The 23,470-nt window shown below is 38.2% G+C and overlaps 1 protein-coding gene across 1 annotated transcript in view; it reads right to left on the reverse strand.

Moving 5' to 3' along the window:
* The window catches only part of TSGA10 (testis specific 10), a 152,272-nt gene that overhangs the window by 10,525 nt on the left and 118,277 nt on the right, over positions 1 to 23,470 (reverse strand). The window contains exon 17 of the mRNA XM_044263887.1: positions 4,689 to 4,891. Within this exon, the coding sequence (XP_044119822.1) occupies positions 4,689 to 4,891 (203 nt within the window). The remainder of the gene's footprint in view (positions 1 to 4,688; positions 4,892 to 23,470) is intronic.

Raw genomic sequence — 23,470 nt, forward strand, 5'->3', positions numbered from 1 at the left:
AAAAGTTCATTTTCGCTTTTGTTTCCTTTGCCTTTGGAGACATATCTTGAAAGAAGTTGCTGTGGCTGATATCGAAGAGGTTACTGCCTATGTTCTCCTCTAGGATTCTGATGGATTCCTGTCTCACGTTGAGGTCTTTTATCCATTTTGAGTTTATCTTCGAGTACGGTGTAAGAGAATGGTCGAGTTTCATTCTTCTACATATAGCTGCCCAGTTTTCTCAGTACCATTTATTGAAGAGACTGTCTTTTTTCCACTGTATATTTTTTCCTGTTTTGTAGAAGATTATTTGACCATAGAGTTGAGGGTCCATATCTGGGCTCTCTACTCTGTTCCACTGGTCTATGTGTCTGTCTTTATGCCAGTACCATGCTGTCTTGGTGATCACAGCTTTGTAGTAAAGCTTGAAATCAGGTAACGTGATGCTCCCCGTTTTATTTTTGTTTTTCAACATTTCCTTAGCGATTCGGGGTCTCTTCTGATTCCATACAAATTTTAGGATTATTTGCTCCAGCTCTTTGAAAAATACCAGTGGAATTTTGATCGGAATGGCATGAAAAGTATAGACATTTTAACAATGTTTATTCTTCCGATCCAAGAGCATGGAATGGTCTTCCATCTTTTTGTGTCTTCTTCAATTTCTTTCATGAGTGTTCTGTCGTTCCTCGAGTACAGTTCCTTTACCTCTTTGGTAAGGTTTATTCCCAGGTATCTTATGGTTCTTGGTGCTATAGTAAATGGAATCGATTCTCTAATTTCCCTTTCTGTATTTTCATTGTTAGTGTATAAGAAAGCCACTGATTTCTGTACATTGACTTTGTATCCTGCCATGTTATTGAATTGCTGTATGAGTACTAGTAGTTTGGGGGTGGAGTCTTTTGGATTTTCCATATAAAGAATCATGTCATCTGCAAAGAGAGAGAGTTTGACTTTTTCATTACCAATTTGGATACCTTTTATTTCCCTTTGTTGTCTGATTGCTGTTGCTAGACTTCTAATACTATGTTGAACAAGAGTGGTGAGAGTGGGCATCCTTGTCGTGTTCCTGATCTCAACGGGAAGGACGCAAGCTTTTTCCCATTGAGGATGATATTTGCTGTGAGTCTTTCATAGATAGATTTGATGAGGTTCAGGAATGTTCCCTCTATCCCTATACTTTGAAGCGTTTTAATCAGGAATGGATGCTGGATTTTGTCAAATGTTTTTTCTGCATCGATTGAGAGGACCATGTGGTTCTTCTCTCTTCTCTTATTAATTTGTTCTATCACATTGATTGATTTGCAAAAGTTGAACCATCCTTGTAGCCCAGGGATGAATCCCACCTGATCATGGTGGATAATCTTTTTGATGTGCTGTTGGATCCTGTTTGCTAGGATCTTGTTGAGAATCTTAGTATCCATATTCATCAGTGATACTGGTCTGAAATTCTCCATTTTGGTACGGTCTTTGCCTGGTTTGGGGATCAGGGTAAAGCTGGCTTCATAGAAAGAGTCAGGAAGTTTTCCTTCTGCTTCAATTTTTTGAAAGAGCTTCAGGAGAATAGGTGTTATTTCTTCTTTGAAAGTTTGGTAGAATTCCCCAGGGAATCCACCAGGTCCTGGGCTCTTGTTTTTTGGAGGTTTTTGATCACTGCTTCAATCTCGTTACTAGATATTGGTCTATTCATGTTGTCAATTTCTTCCTGGTTCAATTTTGGGATTTTATAGTTCCAGGAATGCATCCATTTCATCTAGGTTGCTTAGCTTATTGACATATAACTGTTGATAGATAACTTCTGATGATTGTTTCTACTTCCTTGGTGTTTGTTGTGATCTCTCCTTTTTCATTTATAATTTTATGAATTTGGGCTTTCTCTCTTTTCTTTTGGATTAGTGTTGCCAATGGTTTATTGATCTTATTGATTCTTTCAATAAACCAGCTTCTAGTTTCATTGATACGTTCTACTGTATCTCTGGTTTCTACCTCATTGATCTCTGCTCTAATCTTGATTATTTCCCTTCTTATGTGTGGAGTTGGTTTGATTTGTTGTTGATTCTCCAGTTTTTTAAGGTGTAGAGACAGCTGCTGTGTTCTGGATTTTTCAATTTTTTTGAGGGAGGCTTGGATGGCTATGTATTTCCCCCTTAGGACCGCCTTTGCTGTATCCCATAGGTTTTGGACTGAAGTGTCTTCATTGTCATTGGTTTCCATGAAATGTTTCAGTTCTTCCTTGATCTCCTGGTTGATCCAAGCATTCTTAAGCAAGGTGGTCTTTAGCTTCCAGGTGTTTGAGTTCCTTCTGAACTTTTCGTTGTAATTGAGCTCCAGTTTCAAAGCATTGTGATCTGAGAATATGCAGGGAATAATCTCAGTCTTTTGGTATCGGTTGAGTCCTGATTTGTGACCCAGTATGTGGTCTATTCTTGAGAAGGTTCCATGTGCACTTGAGAAGAATGAGTATTCTGTTGTTTTAGGGTGGAATGTTCTGTATACATCTATGAGATCCATCTGGTCCAATGTGTCATTCAATGCTCTTGTTTTGTTATCCCATTCAATTAGTTAAAACTTCTCTCTCTGTTTCCCTATGTTTAGATGGGTAATATTATTATTATCTATCTATATTATCTATTTTTTAAAGTACTTTAAGGTATTATATACAAAGTAGTATTATAACCAAATGATCAATACCATTATTAGTCCTACTATGTATATTTATTAAATCAAGTGTCTTGTATATACTTATAATGAAATTTGATTCATGCAATTTATATTTGCATATACAAACTGTATACATATACAAACTGTAAAAAACAAAATCCCTTCAATTTAACAGGATCCTCCTTAGAGCCAAACAATGCCTCAAAAACTCTGTGATAAGTGTCATTCAATGCTCTTGTTTCTTTATTGATTTTCTGCTTCGATGATCTGTCTGTTGGTGGGAATGCAAGTTGGTGCAGCCTCTTTGGAGAACAGTGTGGAGATTCCTCAAGAAATTAAAAATAGAGCTTCCCTACGACCCTGCAATTGCACTCCTGGGTATTTACCCCAAAGATACAGATGTCGTGAAAAGAAGGGCCATCTGTACCCCAATGTTTATAGCAGCAATGGCCACAGTCGCCAAACTATGGAAAGAACCAAGATGCCCTTCAACGGATGAATGGATAAGGAAGATGTGGTCCATATACACTATGGAGTATTATGCCTCCATCAGAAAGGATGAATATCCAACTTTTGTAGCAACATGGACGGGACTGAAAGAGATTATGCTGAGTGAAATAAGTCAAGCAGAGAGAGTCAATTATCATATGGTTTCACTTATTTGTGGAGCATAACCAATAGCATGGAGGACAAGGGGCGTTAGAGAGGAGTAGGGAATTTGGGTAAATTGGAAGGGGAGGTGAACCATGAGAGACTATGGACTCTGAAAAACAGTCTGAGGGGTTTGAAGTGGCAGGGGGGTGGGAGGTTGGGGTACCAGGTGGTGGGTATTCTAGAGGGCACGGCTTGCATGGAGCACTGGGTGTGGTGAAAAAATAATAAATACTGTTTTTCTGAAAATTAATAAATTGGAAAAAAAAAACTCTGTGATAAGGCACACTATCATAAGGAAGATGGTGAAAGCAATGAATGCTGCTTGCACAGAACATTTTATCCTCTTTGCCTGCCGGACAGCACTGTTGACTGCTGAAATCTAAACTTTAGAGATTAAGAACATAAGAGTTTATTATGCTTACCAGTTCTAAGTGATTATACATTCTAAAACAAAATGCATCCCTAAAGGTGAGGGGGTTGGGTATATTTCACCAAGGTAGATTTCCAAATACCAGCTTGAGAAAGTGATCCTGCAGAACCAGTTGAAGATATTACAAAAGCCCAGCTACTGTGACTGAAAAGAATGACTCACAGCTGCCATAACCTGAAAATAGTTTCTCAAGGAAACTGGCCCTGGCTTTGCAACTCTTCCTCAGTCAGGGGTCCTAGGAGTGACTGATTCCTAAGACCATGATTCCTATCGTTCTCCCCGGGTCCCATTCTAGGATGGGAGGACAGAGTTGAGGGGATGAAAAAGTGTTATAGATGGGACAGAAAACCCAGGCTAAGGGTCCCCATCGGTTTTTGTGAGAGGTCACCAGGTTTAATAATAAAACATTCACTGTCCAGGCAGGCATTTCTACTACCTCCTAGCCAAGGGTCTTGTAATAAGATGGTAATGGAGCTAGGGATGCTTAAAAAAACAAAAAACCCAAAGTCAGTGCTCTAAGGGAAGTCTTCAGTATTCTGTGAATATAAGAGTTCTTCCAGGTGCCCAATACTAAGGAAATACTAAGTGACAAGTCTAAATACTCGGCAGCAATCCAGGTGCATCCATAAACAGGAAAATTCCTCTGGTTTCAGTAGTGCTCAATTTTTTCCCTAAAAACTTGTTATAATATTTCTAAAAGATAATGTTTTAGGTCAGACATTTTATTATATCCAAAGCTCTGTTGGAAATAATCAACAAAGATGGTTCAATTTAAATTTAGATAAACATATAATAGAAACAAGTACTAAATCTTAGGCAAATCACAGTATTTCTGATTCTTAGTTTAATTAATGGCAAAAGATGGGCACTAAATTATCTAAATTCCAGCTTTTAAATTCTACCAACCTATAAAGTATAAAAAAATTTTAAATACGAATTCATGCTACTGTATTGCTAACCAACTCACATTTTATTTTCTGCCAAACAAAGGTGTTCTTTAAGAAGCTGAATTTCAGATTCTTTTTCTTGAAGCGCTATCTGAGACTGATATTCTTTGTCTCGATTGGCCACCAGCAAAGCTTCTAGATTCTGCATGGAGATTCTCTCATTTGTCATCTGACTCCTGAGGAGTTCTATTTCAGAGCGAGCAGAATCTAACTCATTCTCCATCTGTATGATAATAGGAAGATATCTATACTTATTCCCATTCATTTAACTGATTATCAGAGACTCATAAAATTTCTATATAATGCTATAAATTGACAACTTCTTTTTATAAAGATTTTGTTTATTTATTTGACAGACAGAGGTCATAAGCAGGCAGAGATGCAGGCTGGGGGTGGAGGGAGCAGGCTCCCCGCTGAGCAGAGAGCCCGATGCGGGGCTCAGTCCTAGAACCCTGAGATCATGACCCAAGCAGAAGGCAGAGGTTTAACCCACTGAGCCACCCAGGGGGCCCCCTGAAAACTGCTTTTAATTTCTTAATTAGAAATTATGTCTTCCTTCCCACCAAACACACACACACACACACACACACACAGAGTATCATTTTCTTCAATTCTCTGATCATATAAAGAATTCATTAACACTTACTAATAATCCCAAACTGCAAAGGATTTCCATTCCCAGAATTTATATTTTTTTTATATATTTCTGCAAGACTGACATGGTGCTATACATGACTACTGTTTTGTCCTAAGTTAGGTGAGTTACAAACGGCTAACTACCTTGTAGAATATTATTGTCCCTCATAGTTAAAGAAGATAAGGAGCTGCACATTCTCTCTCTTGCATAAAGCTGTGGAAAGCTTAGTTTTTTTAAGATTTTCTTGAGTCTCAAAAATGCTCTGTAAGCCAAATGTTTCTTCAAAAGGAGGAAAACCAGATTATTTTTTTTAGAAAAAAAGTGTTATCTCATAATACACATTAAAATAAATTATAGATGTATTTAAAAAGTTAAATGTGAAAAAATAAAACCTTAAGAAAAAATAATTCAATAAAGATGAAATTATGAGGGAGGAGTGAGCAGATAGGGGAAGGACTGTCTATACTAGATACAATTAAGAATGATGTATAACCATATAAAAATAAACATAGCAATAGTCAATATAAACCTAACCAAAATTTGGAAGGAAACAACTGGAAGAATATAAACTCAGTTTGTATGGTGACAAATGGTAGCTGCAATTGTGGTAAGCACAGCATTTGTATAATCTTATTGAATCATTACGTTGTACACCTGAAACTAATTAAAATTTTGTGTCCTCTATACTCAAGGTTTTTTCATTATGTTCAATTAGCCATTATATAGTACATCATAAGTTTTTGCTGTAGTGTTCAATGATTCATGAGTTGCATATAATACCCAGTGCTCATCCCAACACATGTTCATATTTTTAAAAATTTATTTTAAAGAAACTCAATAAGTAAAATGGTTAAATCTTATACAAAAAGGAACTCATGTGAATTGATCAGAAATATGAACAAATCATACGAACAGAAGATTTACAAAATACAACTCTTTAGAAAACATATGGGGAAAAACTACCCTTACTAATAATCTAATAAATACAAAATGAAACAAGATGCTATTTCTAGTCCATGGTTTCATAATCTTAACACTACTGACCTTTTGGGTTGGAAAATTATTTGGTGTAGGGAGGTGCCTTATGTGCTGTAGGATATTTAGCAGCATACCTGGCCTCAACTCATTAGAGGCCAATAGCATCCTCCTACCCCAGTTGTGACAATCAAAACTAACTCCTGGGGCACCTTGGTAGCTCAGTCAGTTAAGTGTCTGACTTAGGATCTGGTCATGATCTTCGGTCTGGGATTGAGTCGTGTTGGACTCGATGCTCAACAGGGAAACTGCTTCTCTCTCTCCCTCTTCCCTTTTTCCCACTTGTGCTCTCTCTCTCTCTCTCTCTATCTTTATCTTTCTGTCTTTCAAATAAGAAAATAAATAAAATATCTTTTAAAAAAACATCTCCAGACATTGTGGAATGGCCACAGGGGAGCAAAATCTCTTTCAGTTGAACCATTGTCCTAGTTTATCAAATTGGCAAATTTCTTAGTGTGTATTGATTAACATTCAAGTGGGCAATGGCAATTTCATACACTCTGCCAGGAGGAATACTAAATTTTTTTAGAATCACTTCTTTTGGCAATAGCTTTATTGGATTATAATTTACATACAACTCATACAACTCACCCAATTTCCATTTACTTACAATTCAACTGTTTTTTTTTATTTGTTTGTTTTTATTTAAATTCCAGTTAGTTAACACATAGTGTAATATTAGTTTCAGGAATAGAATTTAGTGATTCATCACTTATATATAATACCCAGTGGTCATCACAACAAGCGCTCTCCTTTATGCCCATCACCCATTTATCCTATCCCCCACCTACCTGCCCCTTAGCAACCCTCAGTTTGTTTTCTGTAATTAAGAGTCTCTTCTATGATTTGCCTCCCTCTCTTTTTTCTTTCCCCTATATTAATCTGTTATGTTTCTTAAATTCTTCATATGAGTGAAATCATAACATATTTGTCTTTCTCTAACTGACTTACTTCATTTAGTATAATACATTCTAGCTCCACCCATGTCATTGCAAGTAGCAAGATTTCATTCTCTTTTATGGCTAAGTAATAATGATGCAGAAAAAAGCATTTGACAAAATACAGCATCCTTTCTTGATAAAAACCCTCCATAAAGTAGGGATAGAGGGAACATACATCAACAACATAAAGGCCATATATGAAAGACCCACAGCTAATACATCCTCCATGGGGAAAAACAGAGCTTTTCCTCTAAGGTCAGGAATATGACAGGGATGTCCACTCTCACCACTGTTGTTCAACATGGTAGTAGAAGTCCTAGCCTCAGCTATCAGACAACAAAAAGAAATAAAGTGCACCCAAATTGGCAAAGAAGAACTCAAACTTTCACTCTTTGCAGATGACATGATACCTGTAGAAAACCCAAAAGATTCCACCAAAAAATTGCTAGAACAGATGCAGGAGTTCATCAAAGTTGTAGGATATAAAATCAAAGCACAGAAATCTGCTGCATTTCTATACACCAACAATGAAGCAACAGAGAGAGAAATCAAGGAATTGGTCCCATTTACAATTGCACCAAAACCTGTAAGATACATAGGAATAAAACTAACCAAAGAAGTAAAAGATCTGCACTCTGAAAACTATGGAACACTTATGAGAGAAATTGAGGAAGACACAAATAGAACATTCCATGCTCATGTATCAGAAGAGCAAATACTGTTATAATGCCTATAACTACCCAAAGCAATCTATACATTTAATGCAATCCCTATCAAAACACTACCAGCATTTTTCAGAGAGCTAGAACAAATAATCCTAAAATTTGTATGGAACCACAAAAGACCGCAAAGAGCCAAAGAAATCTTGAAAAAGAAAACCAAAGCTGGAGGCATCATAATTCCAGACTTTAAGCTCTATTACAAAGCTGTCACTGGCACAAAGACAGACAGATCAATAGGATGGAATAGAAAACCCAGAAATGGACACTCAACTAATCTTTGACAAAGCAGGAAAGAATATACAATGGAAAAAAAGACAGTCTTTTCAACATATGATGCTGGAAAACTTGAGGAAATCCTTTTAATCTATTTTTTTCTGTTGTGGCTTGCGCTTTTGATGTGGATCTAAGAAAGCATTACCTAACCCAAGGTCACAAAGATTTACTTAATGTTTTCTCATTAAGAGTTTTATAATTTTAGCTCTTACATTCAGGTCTATAATCTATTTTAAGTTAATTTTTGCATATGGTATGTGGTAAGAATCCAGCATTATTCTTTTCCATGTGGATGTTCAATTGTCCCAGAACCATTCACTGAAGAGAATATTCTTCCCTCATTAAGTTGTATTGGCATCAATTTTCTGAAAATAATTTGAGCACAAATTTAACACTATTTCTGGATTCTCAATTCTGTTCCACTGGCCTGTATGTCTTTCTTCATGCTGGTATTACACTACCTCGATTACTGTACTTCTGTAGCCAGTTTTGAAATTGGGAAGTGTTAGTTCTCCAATTTTATTCTTTTTCTTCTCGTTCTCTCTCTCTCTTTTTTTCTTTTCAATTTATTTATTTTCAGAAAAACATTATTCATTATTTTTTCACCACACCCAGTGCTCCATGCAAGCCGTGCCCTCTATAATACCCACCACCTGGTACCCCAACCTCCCACCCCCCCCACCACTTCAAACCCCTCAGATTGTTTTTCAGAGTCCATAGTCTTTCATGGTTCACCTCCCCTTCCAATTTACCCAAATTCCCTACTCCTCTTTTTAAAAAGATTTTATTTATTTGAGAAAGAGAGAATGAGCAAAGGGGAGGTGGAGAGGGAAAAGCAGACTCCCTGCTGAGCAGGGAGCCCAATGTGGGGCTTGATTCTGGGACCCTGAGATCATAATCTGAGCCAAAGGCAGATGCTCAACCAACTGAGCCACCCAGGCACCCAAGATTTGTTCTTTTTCAGGATTGTTTTGCCTACTCTGGGGCACTTGAACTTCATAGCACCATGCCAATTTCTATAAAGAAACCAGCTGGGCTTCTGATAGGCATTGTATTGAATCTATAGATCAATTTGGGGGTAGTACTGCCTTTTAAACAATATTTAATCTTCTAATCCATGAATACAGAATGTCTTTCCATTTACTTAGGTCCCCTTTAAATTTAAAAAAATTTTTAGCAATGTTTTCTAGTTTTGTAAAGTACAAGTTTTGCACTTCTTTTGTTAAAATTACACCTAAGCATTTTATCTCCTCTTGGTGCAATCCCTTTTGATGCAATCTCATCTGATGGAATTGTTTTATTTTCATTTTTTTGGATTGTACATTGTATATAGAGATGTAATTGATTATTGTATATTGATATACAATGTACTTGGCCTGCCAAGTTTCTGTTGGCAGATCTGCTGTAAACCTAATTTGTCTTCCCTTATAGGTTAAGGACTTTTTTCCATTGCTGCTTTCAGAATTCTTTCCTTGTCTGTGTATTTGGTGAATTTGAGTATGAAATGTCTTGGTGTAGGTCAGCTTTTGTTGAATTTGATCAGAGCTCTCTGTGCCTCTTAGATTTTGATGTCTGTTTTCTTCCCCCAATTAGAGAAGTTTTCAGCTATAATTTTCTCAAATAATCTTTCTGCCCACTTTTCCCTCTCTTCTTCTTCTGAGACTCCTGATACAAATGTTATTATGCTTTAAGGAGTTACTGAGTTCCCTAAGGCTACATTCATGATTCAATACTTTTCCTTCCCTCTTCTTTTCAGCTTTATTATTTTCCATAATTTCATCTTCTATATCACTGATTTATTCCTCTGCTTCAGCCATTCTCATTCTCATTGCATCCAGTCAGTTTTGCATCTCAGTTATAGCACTTTTTTTTTATTTTGGACTGACCATTTTTTAGTTCTTTTATCTCCACAGTAAAGGATTCTCTAATGTTTTTGACACTTTTCTCAAGCCCAGCTAGTATCCTTATGATTGTTGTTTTATTTTTTTTTTCCCAATTTATTTATTTTCAGATAAACAGTATTCATTATTTTTTCACCACACCCAGTGCTCCATGCAAGCCGTGCCCTCTATAATACCCACCACCTGGTACCCCAACCGCCCACCCCCCCCCCCGCCACTTCAAACCCCTCAGACTGTTTTTCAGAGTCCATAGTCTCTCATGGTTCACCTCCCCTTCCAATTTACCCAAATTCCCTACTACTCTCTAACGCCCCTTGTCCTCCATGCTATTGGTTATGCTCCACAAATGAGTGAAACCATATGATAATTGACTCTCTCTGCTTGACTGATTTCACTCAGCATAATCTCTTCCAGTCCCGTCCATGTTGCTACAAAAGTTGGATATTCGTCCTTTCTGATGGAGGCATAATACTCCATAGTGTATATGGACCACATCTTCCTTATCCATTCATCCGTTGAAGGGCATCTTGGTTCTTTCCATAGTTTGGCGACTGTGGCCATTGCTGCAATAAACATTGGGGTACAGATGGCCCTTCTTTTCACGACATCTGTATCTTTGGGGTAAATACCCAGGAGTGCAATTGCAGGGTCGTAGGGAAGCTCTATTTTTAATTTCTTGAGGAATCTCCACACTGTTCTCCAAAGAGGCTGCACCAACTTGCATTCCCACCAACAGTGTAAGAGGGTTCCCCTTTCTCCACATCCTCTCCAACACATGTTGTTTCCTGTTTTGTTAATTTTGGCCATTCTAACTGGTGTAAGGTGATATCTCAATGTGGTTTTAATTTGAATCTCCCTGAGGGCTAATGATGATGAGCATTTTTTCATGTGTCTGATAGCCATTTGTATTTCTTGATTGGAGAAGTGTCTGTTCATATCTTCTGCCCATTTTTTGATGTGTTTGCCTGTTTCGTGTGGGTTGAGTTTGAGGAGTTCATTATAGATCCTGGATATCAACCTTTTGTCTGTACTGTCATTTGCAAATATCTTCTCCCATTCCGTGGGTTGCCTCTTTGTTTTTTTGACTGTTTCCTTTGCTGTGCAGAAGCTTTTGATTGTTGTTTTAAACTCTGGTTCAAGAATCTCACTTATATCTGTTTTGATTAAATCCCTGGCCATTACTTCTTGTTCTTTCTTTTGGGGTGAATTCCTCAAACTTGTCATTTTGCTTAGGTCACCTTTTTGTGTGTGATTTTTAAGAAAGACTGTTATATTCCTGCTCCTGAGAGTAATGGCTATGTTAAGAAGAGGTCCTATATGTGTTGGGCCTTGTGCTTTAGGAGGTGTTTCAAAGTGTGCATTCTGCTGTTTTATATTGGCTGCTCTTTCCCTCAGGTCAGTCCTCTGCAGAGCTTCTTCTTGCCTTCACTGGGGGAGTGTCTGGACCTTGTCCACTCTGCCAAGTTTTAACTGGGTGTGTTTTGGTCTGCTTGTTAAAAGAAGATGGATTCTATTTTCCTTAGACCTGAAGCTTTGCAACACTCTATGACTTGATGTGTGTAAGGGGTTTGTGCTGGTCTTTTGGGGGAGAGGCCTGCTGTGCTGATTTTCAAGCAGACTTGTCCTATGGAGATGCACCTTCAGGGCACAAAGGGGTGGGTCTTATTTTAAGTAGGGCCAGCATCCACTGGGGGGGGGGGTGTTCTGTTGCTGTCAAGTTGGTCAGTGCTGATGGGTTTGGCTGGGGGTGACACCACTCTCTCTTGACCCCAGACCAGGGAGTTTGCACCCACCACTCTTCAAGAAGCCCTCACAGAAGAGCAAACAATCTCTCCCCTTGTGTCCCCAGCTTTCATCAGATTGCTGCCTGTCTGTGTCTGATCTGTCTGCCTGCCAGAGTACTTGTGTGTTTTATCTCAGACATGCAGCTAGGTTCAAAACTCCAAATTTTAGGGACCCACACTGATCTGCTGGGGGAGGGTCTTGCCATGCTGTTGCTGGTGCTGGCTTGTCCCTGAAAAGCAGTTGCATGACCACGCAGTGGTTCAGAGTTTATGTTAAAGCACAGCAAAAAGCTAGCACCCAGGTTTGCTGCCCTTAACCGGTTTCTTTGTTCCTATGCCAGTAAGCAGGGCAGCACATTAGTGCCTGCCAGCTCTTTTGTTCCCAGAGAGGCCATGCCACCCTTCCCAAATGCACTCCAAGAAGGGGAAATGTTTCTCCCTGTGGGACCCAGGGGATCCTCAAACCATACTGTCTGCTCCTGATCTCTAGGCTCCTTCCTCACTGGAGCACTGCTAAGCCCACCAGTCATTACTGTGACAATGGCACAGGCTTCTAAAACTTCAGACTTTGAGCACCACTACTTGTGGTAGGCAGCCCCTTTCCTTTTCCCAATCAATAGTTTTGAGGAATAGATTTTCCTTGTGCAATCTCTTGTGTGCTCCTTTAACTCTTTCTCTTTCTCTCTCACCCTTCTCTCAGTGATCGGGGCTCCCACTTCCCTGCAGCACCTACAGTTCTTTTCTCCCTCAAATCGACTCTCTGTAACTCCTATTTTCTACCTCTACATGTGCAGTTTGTTCTACCAGTCCTCAGGTCAATTTCTTGGGTATTTGGAATGATTTGATAGTTATCTAGCTGTGTTCTAGAGATGAGACAAGCTTATGGCTTCCCTATTCCTCTACCTTAACTCTATAGGAAACCATGTTTAAAGAAGTAAAGGAATGTATGATGACAATGTGTCATCAGTAGAGATTAATAATAAGGATATGGGAATTTTGAACTGCTCTCAAAGGCAGTTTCTTTTGCTTGCTTTATTTACCTGTAGATGAGTCACACTTTCTTATTTCTTTGAAAGTCAAATTCTTGTCATTGATGAACACTGGGCATTTAAGATTCTATATTATAACAACTCTGAATACTGATCCTCTCCATGTCAGGACTTATTGTAGTCCTTCATTACTTTCCTTCCTTCCCTACCTTCCTTTCTTTCCTTCTTTCCTTCCTTCCTCCCTGCCTCCTTCCCTCCCTTCCTTTCCCTGGACAGTTCCCATGAAGTTTATTTCCCTTGCAGTGTACAACTTCTGGTGTTATTCCTCAGGGTATATCCATAATCACTCTGACTCATTTACCATCAGCATGTTTACAGTCTCTCTAAAGCTTTCTATTGAGATGACAGTGGATTTAGTCAGGCTATCTTTGATTGTCTCTCTCCTTGATCTTCCTGTTAAGTTTCTAGCTGGTCTGTTTCTATTGCTATCATCTAAATGCTAGTCTCCATTAATTGTTGACTAACTGCTCTATTGATTTCACAATGGCCTATGGGTATAAATTGCTTTACAGTCTGATCCAATTAAATTTGGACTCCTTTGCCAGACGGTAGGGATAAGTCTTTAAGGCTTGCTCTAACTCCAAAGGGGGACTCTTAGCTATCACTTTCCATGGTTCTTTATTAAGCTTCTAAGTAGCATATTGTTTTGCTTCTTATTATCAAGTTTTCTTTTAAAAAAAGTTTTTCTTTTAAAAAAAAAGTTTTATTGCATGTCTAATTGCTGAAATCCTTAAGTTGAACTGGATAATGCAACAACTGCCCTTCTGGGTTTAGGTGTTGCTTCTTCATGGAATCCATGCCTGAATCTCTGGTATACAACTTTTACATGCCTCATTGAACTGGTCCCAGTGGTATTTCACCTTTTGACTTTGCACTCAAGTTATACTTTCTCTTCTACTTGGCAGGGCAACAATAATTTGCCACATTGACTTCTAAAAGTGGTAGGCCTTAGAGCCTAAAAGTGGTAGGCCTTAGAGCCACAGCAGCAGCACATGTGCGTCTCCTTGCCATGCTTTCCAAATGATGACTTTCGCTTCATCATCTCAGTTCTATGGCTGATATCAAAGAGAAGACATTTCTGCTACATCATGCTCAGAACATCTGCCCAGGAGAGCACCACTAGTTTCTTTGTAATTGTGTTTCATAACTTTCTGAGAGCTTTCTGACTATATATGCCCAAATTCCCACTTCTGGGAATGCATCTTAAGAATATAAAGCAAAATGTCTGTGAATTGCCAGGTTTACACACTTCATAGCACTCACCATAGCACATACCCTCCCCAATGTCACAGACCTGTACCCCTGGGGATAAAAATATATTACATGTTTATAAAAAATAAAAAATTTAAAAAAGAATATAATGTAAAATGTGATAAAAGTTTTATGTAGCAAAATAATACCATGTTGTTTTATACACAAAAAAAATCTGAAAAATTTTTACTGCCCAGCAATAGGGAAGTAGTGAAAAGTAGAATACTAAATTTAATATGCTACTATTGCAAATATGTAAATGAACACAAAAATCTGGCTAGGAAAAGAAAAGAGCTTGAAGAAAATATAACAAAACATTTATAATAAGAGAATAGTTCCCATTCTAGTTTAGGTTCTGAAATTCACTGTAGCCTAAGAAGGTTATTATACTTTTAAATATCTTTTGTTTCATTAAAAATTATATGAGATTCTCCAAAGCACATTTCATATTATTCTTTTTTTTAAGATTTTATTTATTTATTAACAGACAGAGATCACAGACAGAGAGGCAGGCAGAGAGAGGAGGAAGCAGGCTCCCTGCTGAGCAGAGAGCCTGATGTGGGGCTCCATCCCAGGACCCTGGGATCATGACCTGAGCCGAAGGCAGGGGCTTTAACCCACTGAGCCACCCAGGTGCCCCCATAGTATTCCTAAGAAAATCATCTACAATACAAGTATTAATTAAAGATCATTAAATGATGTATATTTGGAATTCATATTCTTGACATTCCTCTTAAGAAGAGTTAGATAAGAGACAGATATGCTGTATTTATTTGAAAAATAGAAAACCAAGGCCTGGGTGAATTGGTATGGTTATACATATCTCAGTGTTGGGGAACATCCTTATAAATATGTGACTACCAAATGAACTGGACTTAGATACTCAAAGACTCCCTACCCTCTCCCCTATACCAAAAATGTGGGTTCTATTTGTCTTTCCCATTCCCAGAGGCTGCTCCAAAGACACAGAGGTGGTATATTGATACAATGTTGAAAATACCCACACAGCATATGACTGAATTCAGTTAGGACCTCTTTATAAATGTTTAAGATTTGGTAGGTTAGTGCAAGGATCCATTCATCCTTCTCCTGTCCAAGACAAGCCTCATATGTAAGTTTCCTTTGCTTAATAAAACTGCCACCTATCAGTCAGGAGTAGCTTGTCTCTTTTTGTGATCTATCTATCTGCTCTGAGTACAGGGACTATTTTCAAATTACACCTAGAAAGCTTCTAGGTAGGTTAAAAACCAAAATGATTTTTTTTTAAAGAAGAAAAGTAAACTAAAACTGTAAAAGATTCTAAAATTCCTTATTCTAGTGCTTTAAATAATTTCACTGGAGAATGAAGATAGATATATAGATCTTTTCCCCTTAACCTCTACTTCCTTGTTTAAAATCATCTCAGTGATTTCAGGAATGCAAGGCTGGCTCAATTTTCAAACATCAATCAGTATAATCTACCATAACAACAGACTAAAGAAAAAAATGAGTATATTAATTGATGTAGAAAAAGCATTTGACAAAAATTCAATACTCATTCATGATAAAAACTCTCAGAAATACAGACATAGACAGAAATATCCCCAACTTAATAAAAAGCATTTACAAAATTCAACAGGTAACCGTATGCTTAATGGTAAAAAACTGACTCCTTTTTTACCCTAAGACTGGAATAAAGCAAGAACTTTCACCACTCTTATTCAACATAGCATTAAAGTACTAACCAGTATAATAAGGCAAGAAATGGCATAAAGATTGAACATGAAGAAATAAAATCCTTATCTTCAGGTAACATGCTCGTCTATGTAGAAAATTGCAAAGAATCTACAGAAAAACCACTAGAACTAGTAAGTGAATTCAGTAAGGTCACAGAATATAAGATAAACATTCAAAAATCAATACTTACATATACTTGCAATGAACATATTCCTAGCAAAATTAAAACTACAATACCATTTATGGTAACTCAAAAAAAAGGAAGTATTCTACATTTTGTAGTTGTAAATCTCACAAAACAGATACAGAATTTACATGCTGACTACACCAATCTGATAAAAGAAATCAAAGAAGATCTAAATAAAACATGCCATATTCATGGATTGGAAGTCTCAATACAGTAAAGATGTCATTTCTTCCCCAGTTTAATGTGATTCCTATTAAAATCTCAACAAGATTTTTTATGAAAATATATACAATATCCTAATATTTATATGGAAAGGCAAGGAAACTAGAATAGTTAAGAAAATTTTGAAAAAGCAGAGTAAAGTGGACAAAATCAGTCTACTTGAAAAAATATCAGTCTATTTGATTTAAAGACTTATTATATAGCTACAGTAATAAAAACTGTGTGGTATTAAGGAAGAGACAGACACATAGATAAATGTAAAAGAATAGAAAAACAAGAAATAGGCCCACTCTGTATGTCCAATGATTTTTCACAAATGTAAAGAATCAATTTAATGAAGGGAGTAATTTTTAGAAAAAATACTATGACAATAGTAAGCTACAAACAAATGGTACTGAAACAATTGGACACCCATAGGCAAAAAAGTGAAGCTTGATGTAAACCTTACACCCTTATGTAGAAACTGACTCAAAATGGATCATGGCATTAAATGTGAAAAATAAAACTATAACATTTTTAGAACAAAACCTAGGAAAAACCTTTAGGATTGAGAGCTATGCAAAGAATTTTTAGACTTAAAACCAAAAGCACAATCCATAAAAGGAAACTGATAAACTGCACATTCCCCAAACTTAAACTTTGCTCTTAGAAAGATGCTGATAAGAAGATGAAAACACAAGCTACATACTGGGAGAAAATACCTACAAACCACATATCTGATAAAGGACCAGTATCTAAGATGTATAAAGAATGCTTAATATTCAACATTAAAAAAGTAAATAATTCATTGAAAACATGGGCAAAAGATACAGAGAGCTGTTTCACCAACGAAGATATATAAATGGCAAATAATCATATAAAAATATGGTCTGCTTCATTAATTTAGGAAAATGCAACTGGATGATGATATAGCACGATACCTATATCAGGATGGTCAAAATAAAAAATAGTAACACCACCAACTATGGACAAAGATGTGGAAAAACTGATCACTCACATATTGTTGGTGGAATGCAAAACGGTATAAACTGGGGGAAAAAAGTTTGGCACTTTTTTAAAAAAATGAATTATGCAACTACCATATAATCCCAAAGCTGCATTTCTGGGCATTTAATGAGAAATGAAGACAAGTTTCACACAAAAACATGTAGACAATGCTTACAATGGTTTTATTTGTATGATCTAAAAACTAGAAATAACCCAGGTATTCAATGCATGAATGGTTAAACAAACTGTGTTACACCCAAAGCACAGAATACTGCTTAACAATGAAAAGGAATGAACTACTAATAACATGCAATAACCTAGATGACTCTCCAGAGAATTATGCTGAGTGAAAAAATCCAAGCCCCAAAAGTTACATACCATATGATTCCATTTATGTAACATTCTTGAAGTGATAAAATTAAAGAAAGGAAGACTAGATTAGTGGTTGCTATGGGTTAAGGGGGTGGGTAGGGATAGAAGAGAAGAAGACAGGGCTACAAAAGTGCAACATGATGTATCCTTGATGGAAATGTTCCATATCTTGCCTGATTCAAGGTCAACATCCTGGTTGTGATATTATGCAATAATTTTACAAGAGGTTATAATTGGGGAGACCAGGTAAATGATACTTTGTATCATTTCTTACAATTGCACGTGAATCTATAATTATCTCAAAATCAAAATTTAATTTACAAAATTATTTGATTGTAGCCTATACACATAGCTGAGGAAATACAAATGTAAATAAGATGGTCCCTGCACTTGAAACTATAGCCTAAAATGGGGGTAAACATATATACATAAATAACTAACTTTTAAGGCAAAAAATTGATGTCAGGAGGATTTTAAAATACAGTTAGACTTAGCCTGACCATTTCACAACCACTAGGATAGCTATTATCAAGAACAGGGGAAAAAAAATATAAAATAGGGGTAGGCAGGGGGAGACAAGATGGCAGGGAAGTAGGGGGAGGCGCCTGTTCAACCTGCACCCTAAAGTGAGCTGATTACCTTCCAAAGATCTCCAATCACCCACAAAATCAGCCTGAGATCAGAATTACACACGTCTGGATCTCTACTGGAGCATAAGACGCCAGTGGGCAGGTAAAGCAGAGTGGGAAAGTCGGACTGGTATCGGAAGATAAACAAAAGGAGGAGGGAGAACCAGAGGCGACCCGTTGGAAAGTAATATCCCAATACGAGACTGCCCTGCACCTGGGGACCAGCATTAACTCGGGAGTCTGGTAGAAGGCACTCAAAAAGAACAAAGGATCACGGGGGGGGGGGGATTTCGGGAATCGGGGTGTTAGGGTCGGGGTGTTAGGGTCAGGGCTTAAGTCCCCAGACCCAGGACAGCCACCCCTGGCGCAGAGCCAGAGAGAGTGCGGCAGAGAAACCAGGTCTCAGTCCCTGAACCAACAGCGCGGCTGAGAGTGCGTTGCGCCCGGCTCCTGTAAGGGGCTGGGAGCCTCGCCAGCCAACAGAAGCACAGCCTTTTCGCAGTCCCCACACAAGTGCCCTGCTGTGCCATCAGAGTCCGAGTTGTACCCTGCGCCCTCCCCTGAGAGAGGTGCGCACAAACGCCATCCCGGTGCTCTCAACCCGGAAAGACCAGGCACTCTCAGCCCGGGCCAGCGGGAAAATCTCAGTGTGTGATCGCTGCTTGGAACTTCTCTGGCAGTCTGGAGCTGCCCAGACAGCCACTGCTGCCCTGGTTTTGGGTACAAGCAAAAAATCCTGAGTCCCCAGGGGCCGCGACTGGGAACCTGCAGCCAAGGGGGGGGCTCTGCAGCCAGACTGAGGCTTCTCTCTGAGAGGGAGGTCAGGGTGCAGTTTACTTTCCTCTAAACCTACAAAAACCATCAAAAGCGGTCAAGGCGAGAAAGAAAAACAAAAGTGAAAAAATATAAAAACCTCCAGAGAACAAAAGCCTGAAAAAACCAGTTTCCTCAGAGCCCACCCCCTTGAGGGGGGCAGGAGGACTTAGCTGAGAGAACTTCAGTGACTGAAAACCTACGTGGCAGGCCCCTCCCCCAGAAAACCAACCGGGAAAGGAAAAAAAGAAAAAAAAAAAAGACAACAAGAGAACAACCACCACTACTTCATAGGACAATTTTTATTATTAATTCGATCCCACTATTCTGGCTCATTTTTTTATATAGTTAATTTTTTATTATTATATAGATAATTTTTTAACCTATTTACCATCACAGTGAGATGTCCAGTACATCAAATTCCATAATAACCTTCTAACCTGAACTTTTTTTTTTTTAAGATTTTATTTATTTATCAGAGAGAGAGAGGGAGAGAGAGCGAGCACAGGCAGACAGAATGGCAGGCAGAGGCAGAGGGAGAAGCAGGCTCCCTGCCGAGCAAGGAGCCTGATGTGGGACTCGATCCCAGGACGCTGGGATCATGACCTGAGCCGAAGGCAGCTGCTTAACCAACTGAGCCACCCAGGCGTCCCTAACCTGAACTTTTTGATACATACACCTGTGTTTTCCTTTTGCATTTCTATTTTTTAAATTTCTTTTTTTTAAATTTTAGTTTAGTTTAGTTAATTCCTTTTTTTAATTTTTATTTTCTAATATTCATATAGAGTTAAACTTCAAGGTAATCCCCTTTCCCCAATCAATGCCACCCCTATCTTAGGAAAGATAATCCCCCCTTATCTTAGGAAAGCTGAGTCCTTTAACAAAGATATCAAGATACATTCAGGAAGAATCAAAACAACCTTCCTCACCCACACTGAGAATTTACAACCACTCTCCCATCTTTTTCTTCCACCAGTATTTCTGTGTTTTTGTGTTTGTCCTGATAGTATATAAATCTTACACTCAGGGTTCTTTTTGACAAGGTTCTTCCTTTATTTGCATATATATATATATATATTTTCTCTTGTCATATACTTTTATCAGTTTTTTTGTTTGTCTGGGTCTGTTTGTATACTTCATAAATCTTACCTTGGGGTCCATTTGGACTAAACCTTCTCTTTTATCTCACCTTTCTTTCCTGTCTCTCTCCCTCTCTCTTTTTTCTTCTTTTCCTTTTCTTTTTCCTCTCATTTGGGTGGGGAACCCTGATTGCTCAAAAGCATTCCAGGGTGCACCTAGACTGCACCACAGTCGATACACCCAGCTACACCCATTCAGCCATCTCTCATCAAAATGACTAGGAGGAGGAATGCCCAACAGAAGAAAAATACAGAGGATGACCCTTCTGCAACAGAGCTAATGGCTATCAACATAGACAATATGTCAGAAAGAGAATTCAGGCTAACATTATCCAAGCAATAGCTAGGTTGGAGAAAGCCATGGGTGACCAAACAGAATTGATTAGGGATGAACTGAAAACGACCAGAGATCATGTTTTCAATATTAGGGAAGAGCTGAAAGCTACCAGGGATGAGCTTCACAATGCTCTCAATGAGTTCCAATCTAATCTAAATTCTCTCAATGCTAGAGTAACTGAGACAGAAGATAGAATGAGTGATCTGGAGGACAAACAGATAGAGAGAAAGGATCAGGAGGAAGCCTGGAACAAACAGCTTAGAAGCCACAAAAACAGAATCAGGGAAATAAATGATGCCATGAAACGTTCCAACGTCAGAATTATTGGAATCCCTGAAGGGGAGGAGAAAGAAAGAAGTCTAGAAGATATAGTGGAACAAGTTCTTCATGAAAATTTTCCAAATCTCGTGAATGGAACCAGCGTTCATGTACTAGAGGCCAAAAGATTTCTCCCCAAGATTACAGAAAGTCCTCGAGACACCTAATAGTAAGAATGAAGAATTATAATTGTAGGCAGAACCTCTTGAAAGCAGTAAGGACAAAGAAGATCCTTACGTACAGAGGAAAGCCCATCAGAATAACGTCAGACCTATCCACAGAGACCTGGCAAGCCAGAAAGGGCTGGCAAGATATATTCAGGGCACTGAATGAGAAGAACATGCAGCCAAGAATACTTTATCCAGCAAGACTGACATTCAAAATGGAGGGAGAGAGAAAGAGTTTCCAGGACCGGCAAGGCTTAAAAGACTATGCAACCACCAAACCGATACTGCAGGAAATATTAAGGGGGGCTTCTTTAAAGGAGGAAAAAGCCCAAGAATAGCATTGAACAAAAATATAGAGACAATCTACAGAAAGAAAGTCTTCAAAGGTAACACGATGTCAATAAAAACGTATCTATCAATAATCACCCTCAATGTGAATGGCCTAAATGCACCCATAAAACGGCACAGGGTTGCAGACTGGATAAAATGACAGGACCCATCCATATGTTGTCTACAAGAGACCCATTTTGAACCTAAAGGTACACCCAGACTGAAAGTGAAGGGATGGAGAAGCATCTTTCATGCCAATGGGCCTCAAAAAAAGGCTGGGGTAGCGATTCTCATATCAGACAAATTAGACTTTAAACTAAAGACTGTAGTCAGAGATCCAGAAGGACACTACATAATCCTTAAAGGGACTATCCACCAAGATGATCTAACAATTGTAAATATCTATGCCCCCAATATGAGAGCAGCCAATTACACAAGAAAACTGTTAATCAAGATAAAGAGTCATATTGATATGAATACACTAATCGTTGGAGATCTTAACATGCCTCTCTCAGAAATAGACAGATCATCGAAGCAGAAAATCAATAAAGAAACAAGAGCATTGAATGACACATTGGACCAGATGGACCTCATAGATATACACAGAACATTCCACCCTAAAACAACAGAATACTCATTCTTCTCAAGTGCACATGGAACCTTCTCAAGAATAGACCACATACTGGGTCACAAATCAGGACTCAACCGATACCAAAAGACTGAGATATTCCCTGCACATTCTCACATCACAATGCTTTGAAACTGGAGCTCAATCACAAGGAAAAGTTCAGAAGGAACTCAAACACCTGGAAGCTAAAGACCACCTTACTTAAGAATGCTTGGATCAAAAAAAAAAAAAAAAAAAAAAAAAAAAAAAAAAAGAATGCTTGGATCAACCAGGAGATCAAGGAAGAACTGAAACAATTCATGGAAACCAATGACAATGAAAACACTTCGATCCAAAACCTATGGGATACAGCAAAGGCGGTCTTAAGGGAGACTCCTTTGCCTCCCTCAAAAAAACTGAAAAATCCAGAACACAGCAGCTGTCTCTACACCTTAAAGAACTGGAGAATCAACAACAAATCAACTCCACACATAAGAAGGGAAAGAATCAAGATTAGAGCAGAGATCGATGAGGTAGAAACCAGAGATACAGTAGAACGTATCAATGAAACTAGAAGCTGGTTTCTTGAAAGAATCAATAAGATCGATAAACCATTGGTGACACTAATCCAAAAGAAAAGAGAGAAAGCTCAAATACATAAAATTATGAATGAAAAGGGAGAGATCACAACGAACACCAAGGAAGTAGAAACAATCATCAGAAGTTATTATCAACAGTTATATGCCAATAAGCTAAGCAAACTAGATGAAATGGATGCACTCCTGGAAAACTATAAACTCCCAAAATTGAATCAGGAAGAAATTGACAACCTGAATAGACCAATATCTAGTAACGAGATTGAAGCAGTGATCAAAAACCTCCCAAAAAACAAGAGCCCAGGACCTGACGGATTCCCTGGGGAATTCTACCAAACTTTCGAAGAAGAAATAACACCTATTCTCCTGAAGCTCTTTCAAAAAATTGAAGCAGAAGGAAAACTTCCAGACTCTTTCTATGAAGCCAGCATTACCGTGATCCCCAAACCAGGCAAAGACCCTACCAAAAAGGAGAATTTCAGACCAATATCGCTAATTAATATGGATGCTAAGATTCTCAACAAGATCCTAGCAAACAGGATCCAACAGCACATTAAAAAGATTATCCACCATGATCAGGTGGGATTCATCCCTGGGCTACAAAGATGGTTCAACATTCGCAAATCAATGTGACAGAACAAATTTTAAGAGAAGAGAGAAGAACCACATGGTCCTCTCAATTGATGCAGAAAAAGCATTTGACAAAATCCAGCATCCATTCCTGATTAAAACGCTTCAAAGTATAGGGATAGAGGGAACATTCCTGAACTTCATCAAATCTATCTACGA

Source organism: Neovison vison, chromosome 8, assembly GCF_020171115.1.
Source record: "Neovison vison isolate M4711 chromosome 8, ASM_NN_V1, whole genome shotgun sequence".
Lineage (NCBI taxonomy): Eukaryota > Metazoa > Chordata > Mammalia > Carnivora > Mustelidae > Neogale > Neogale vison.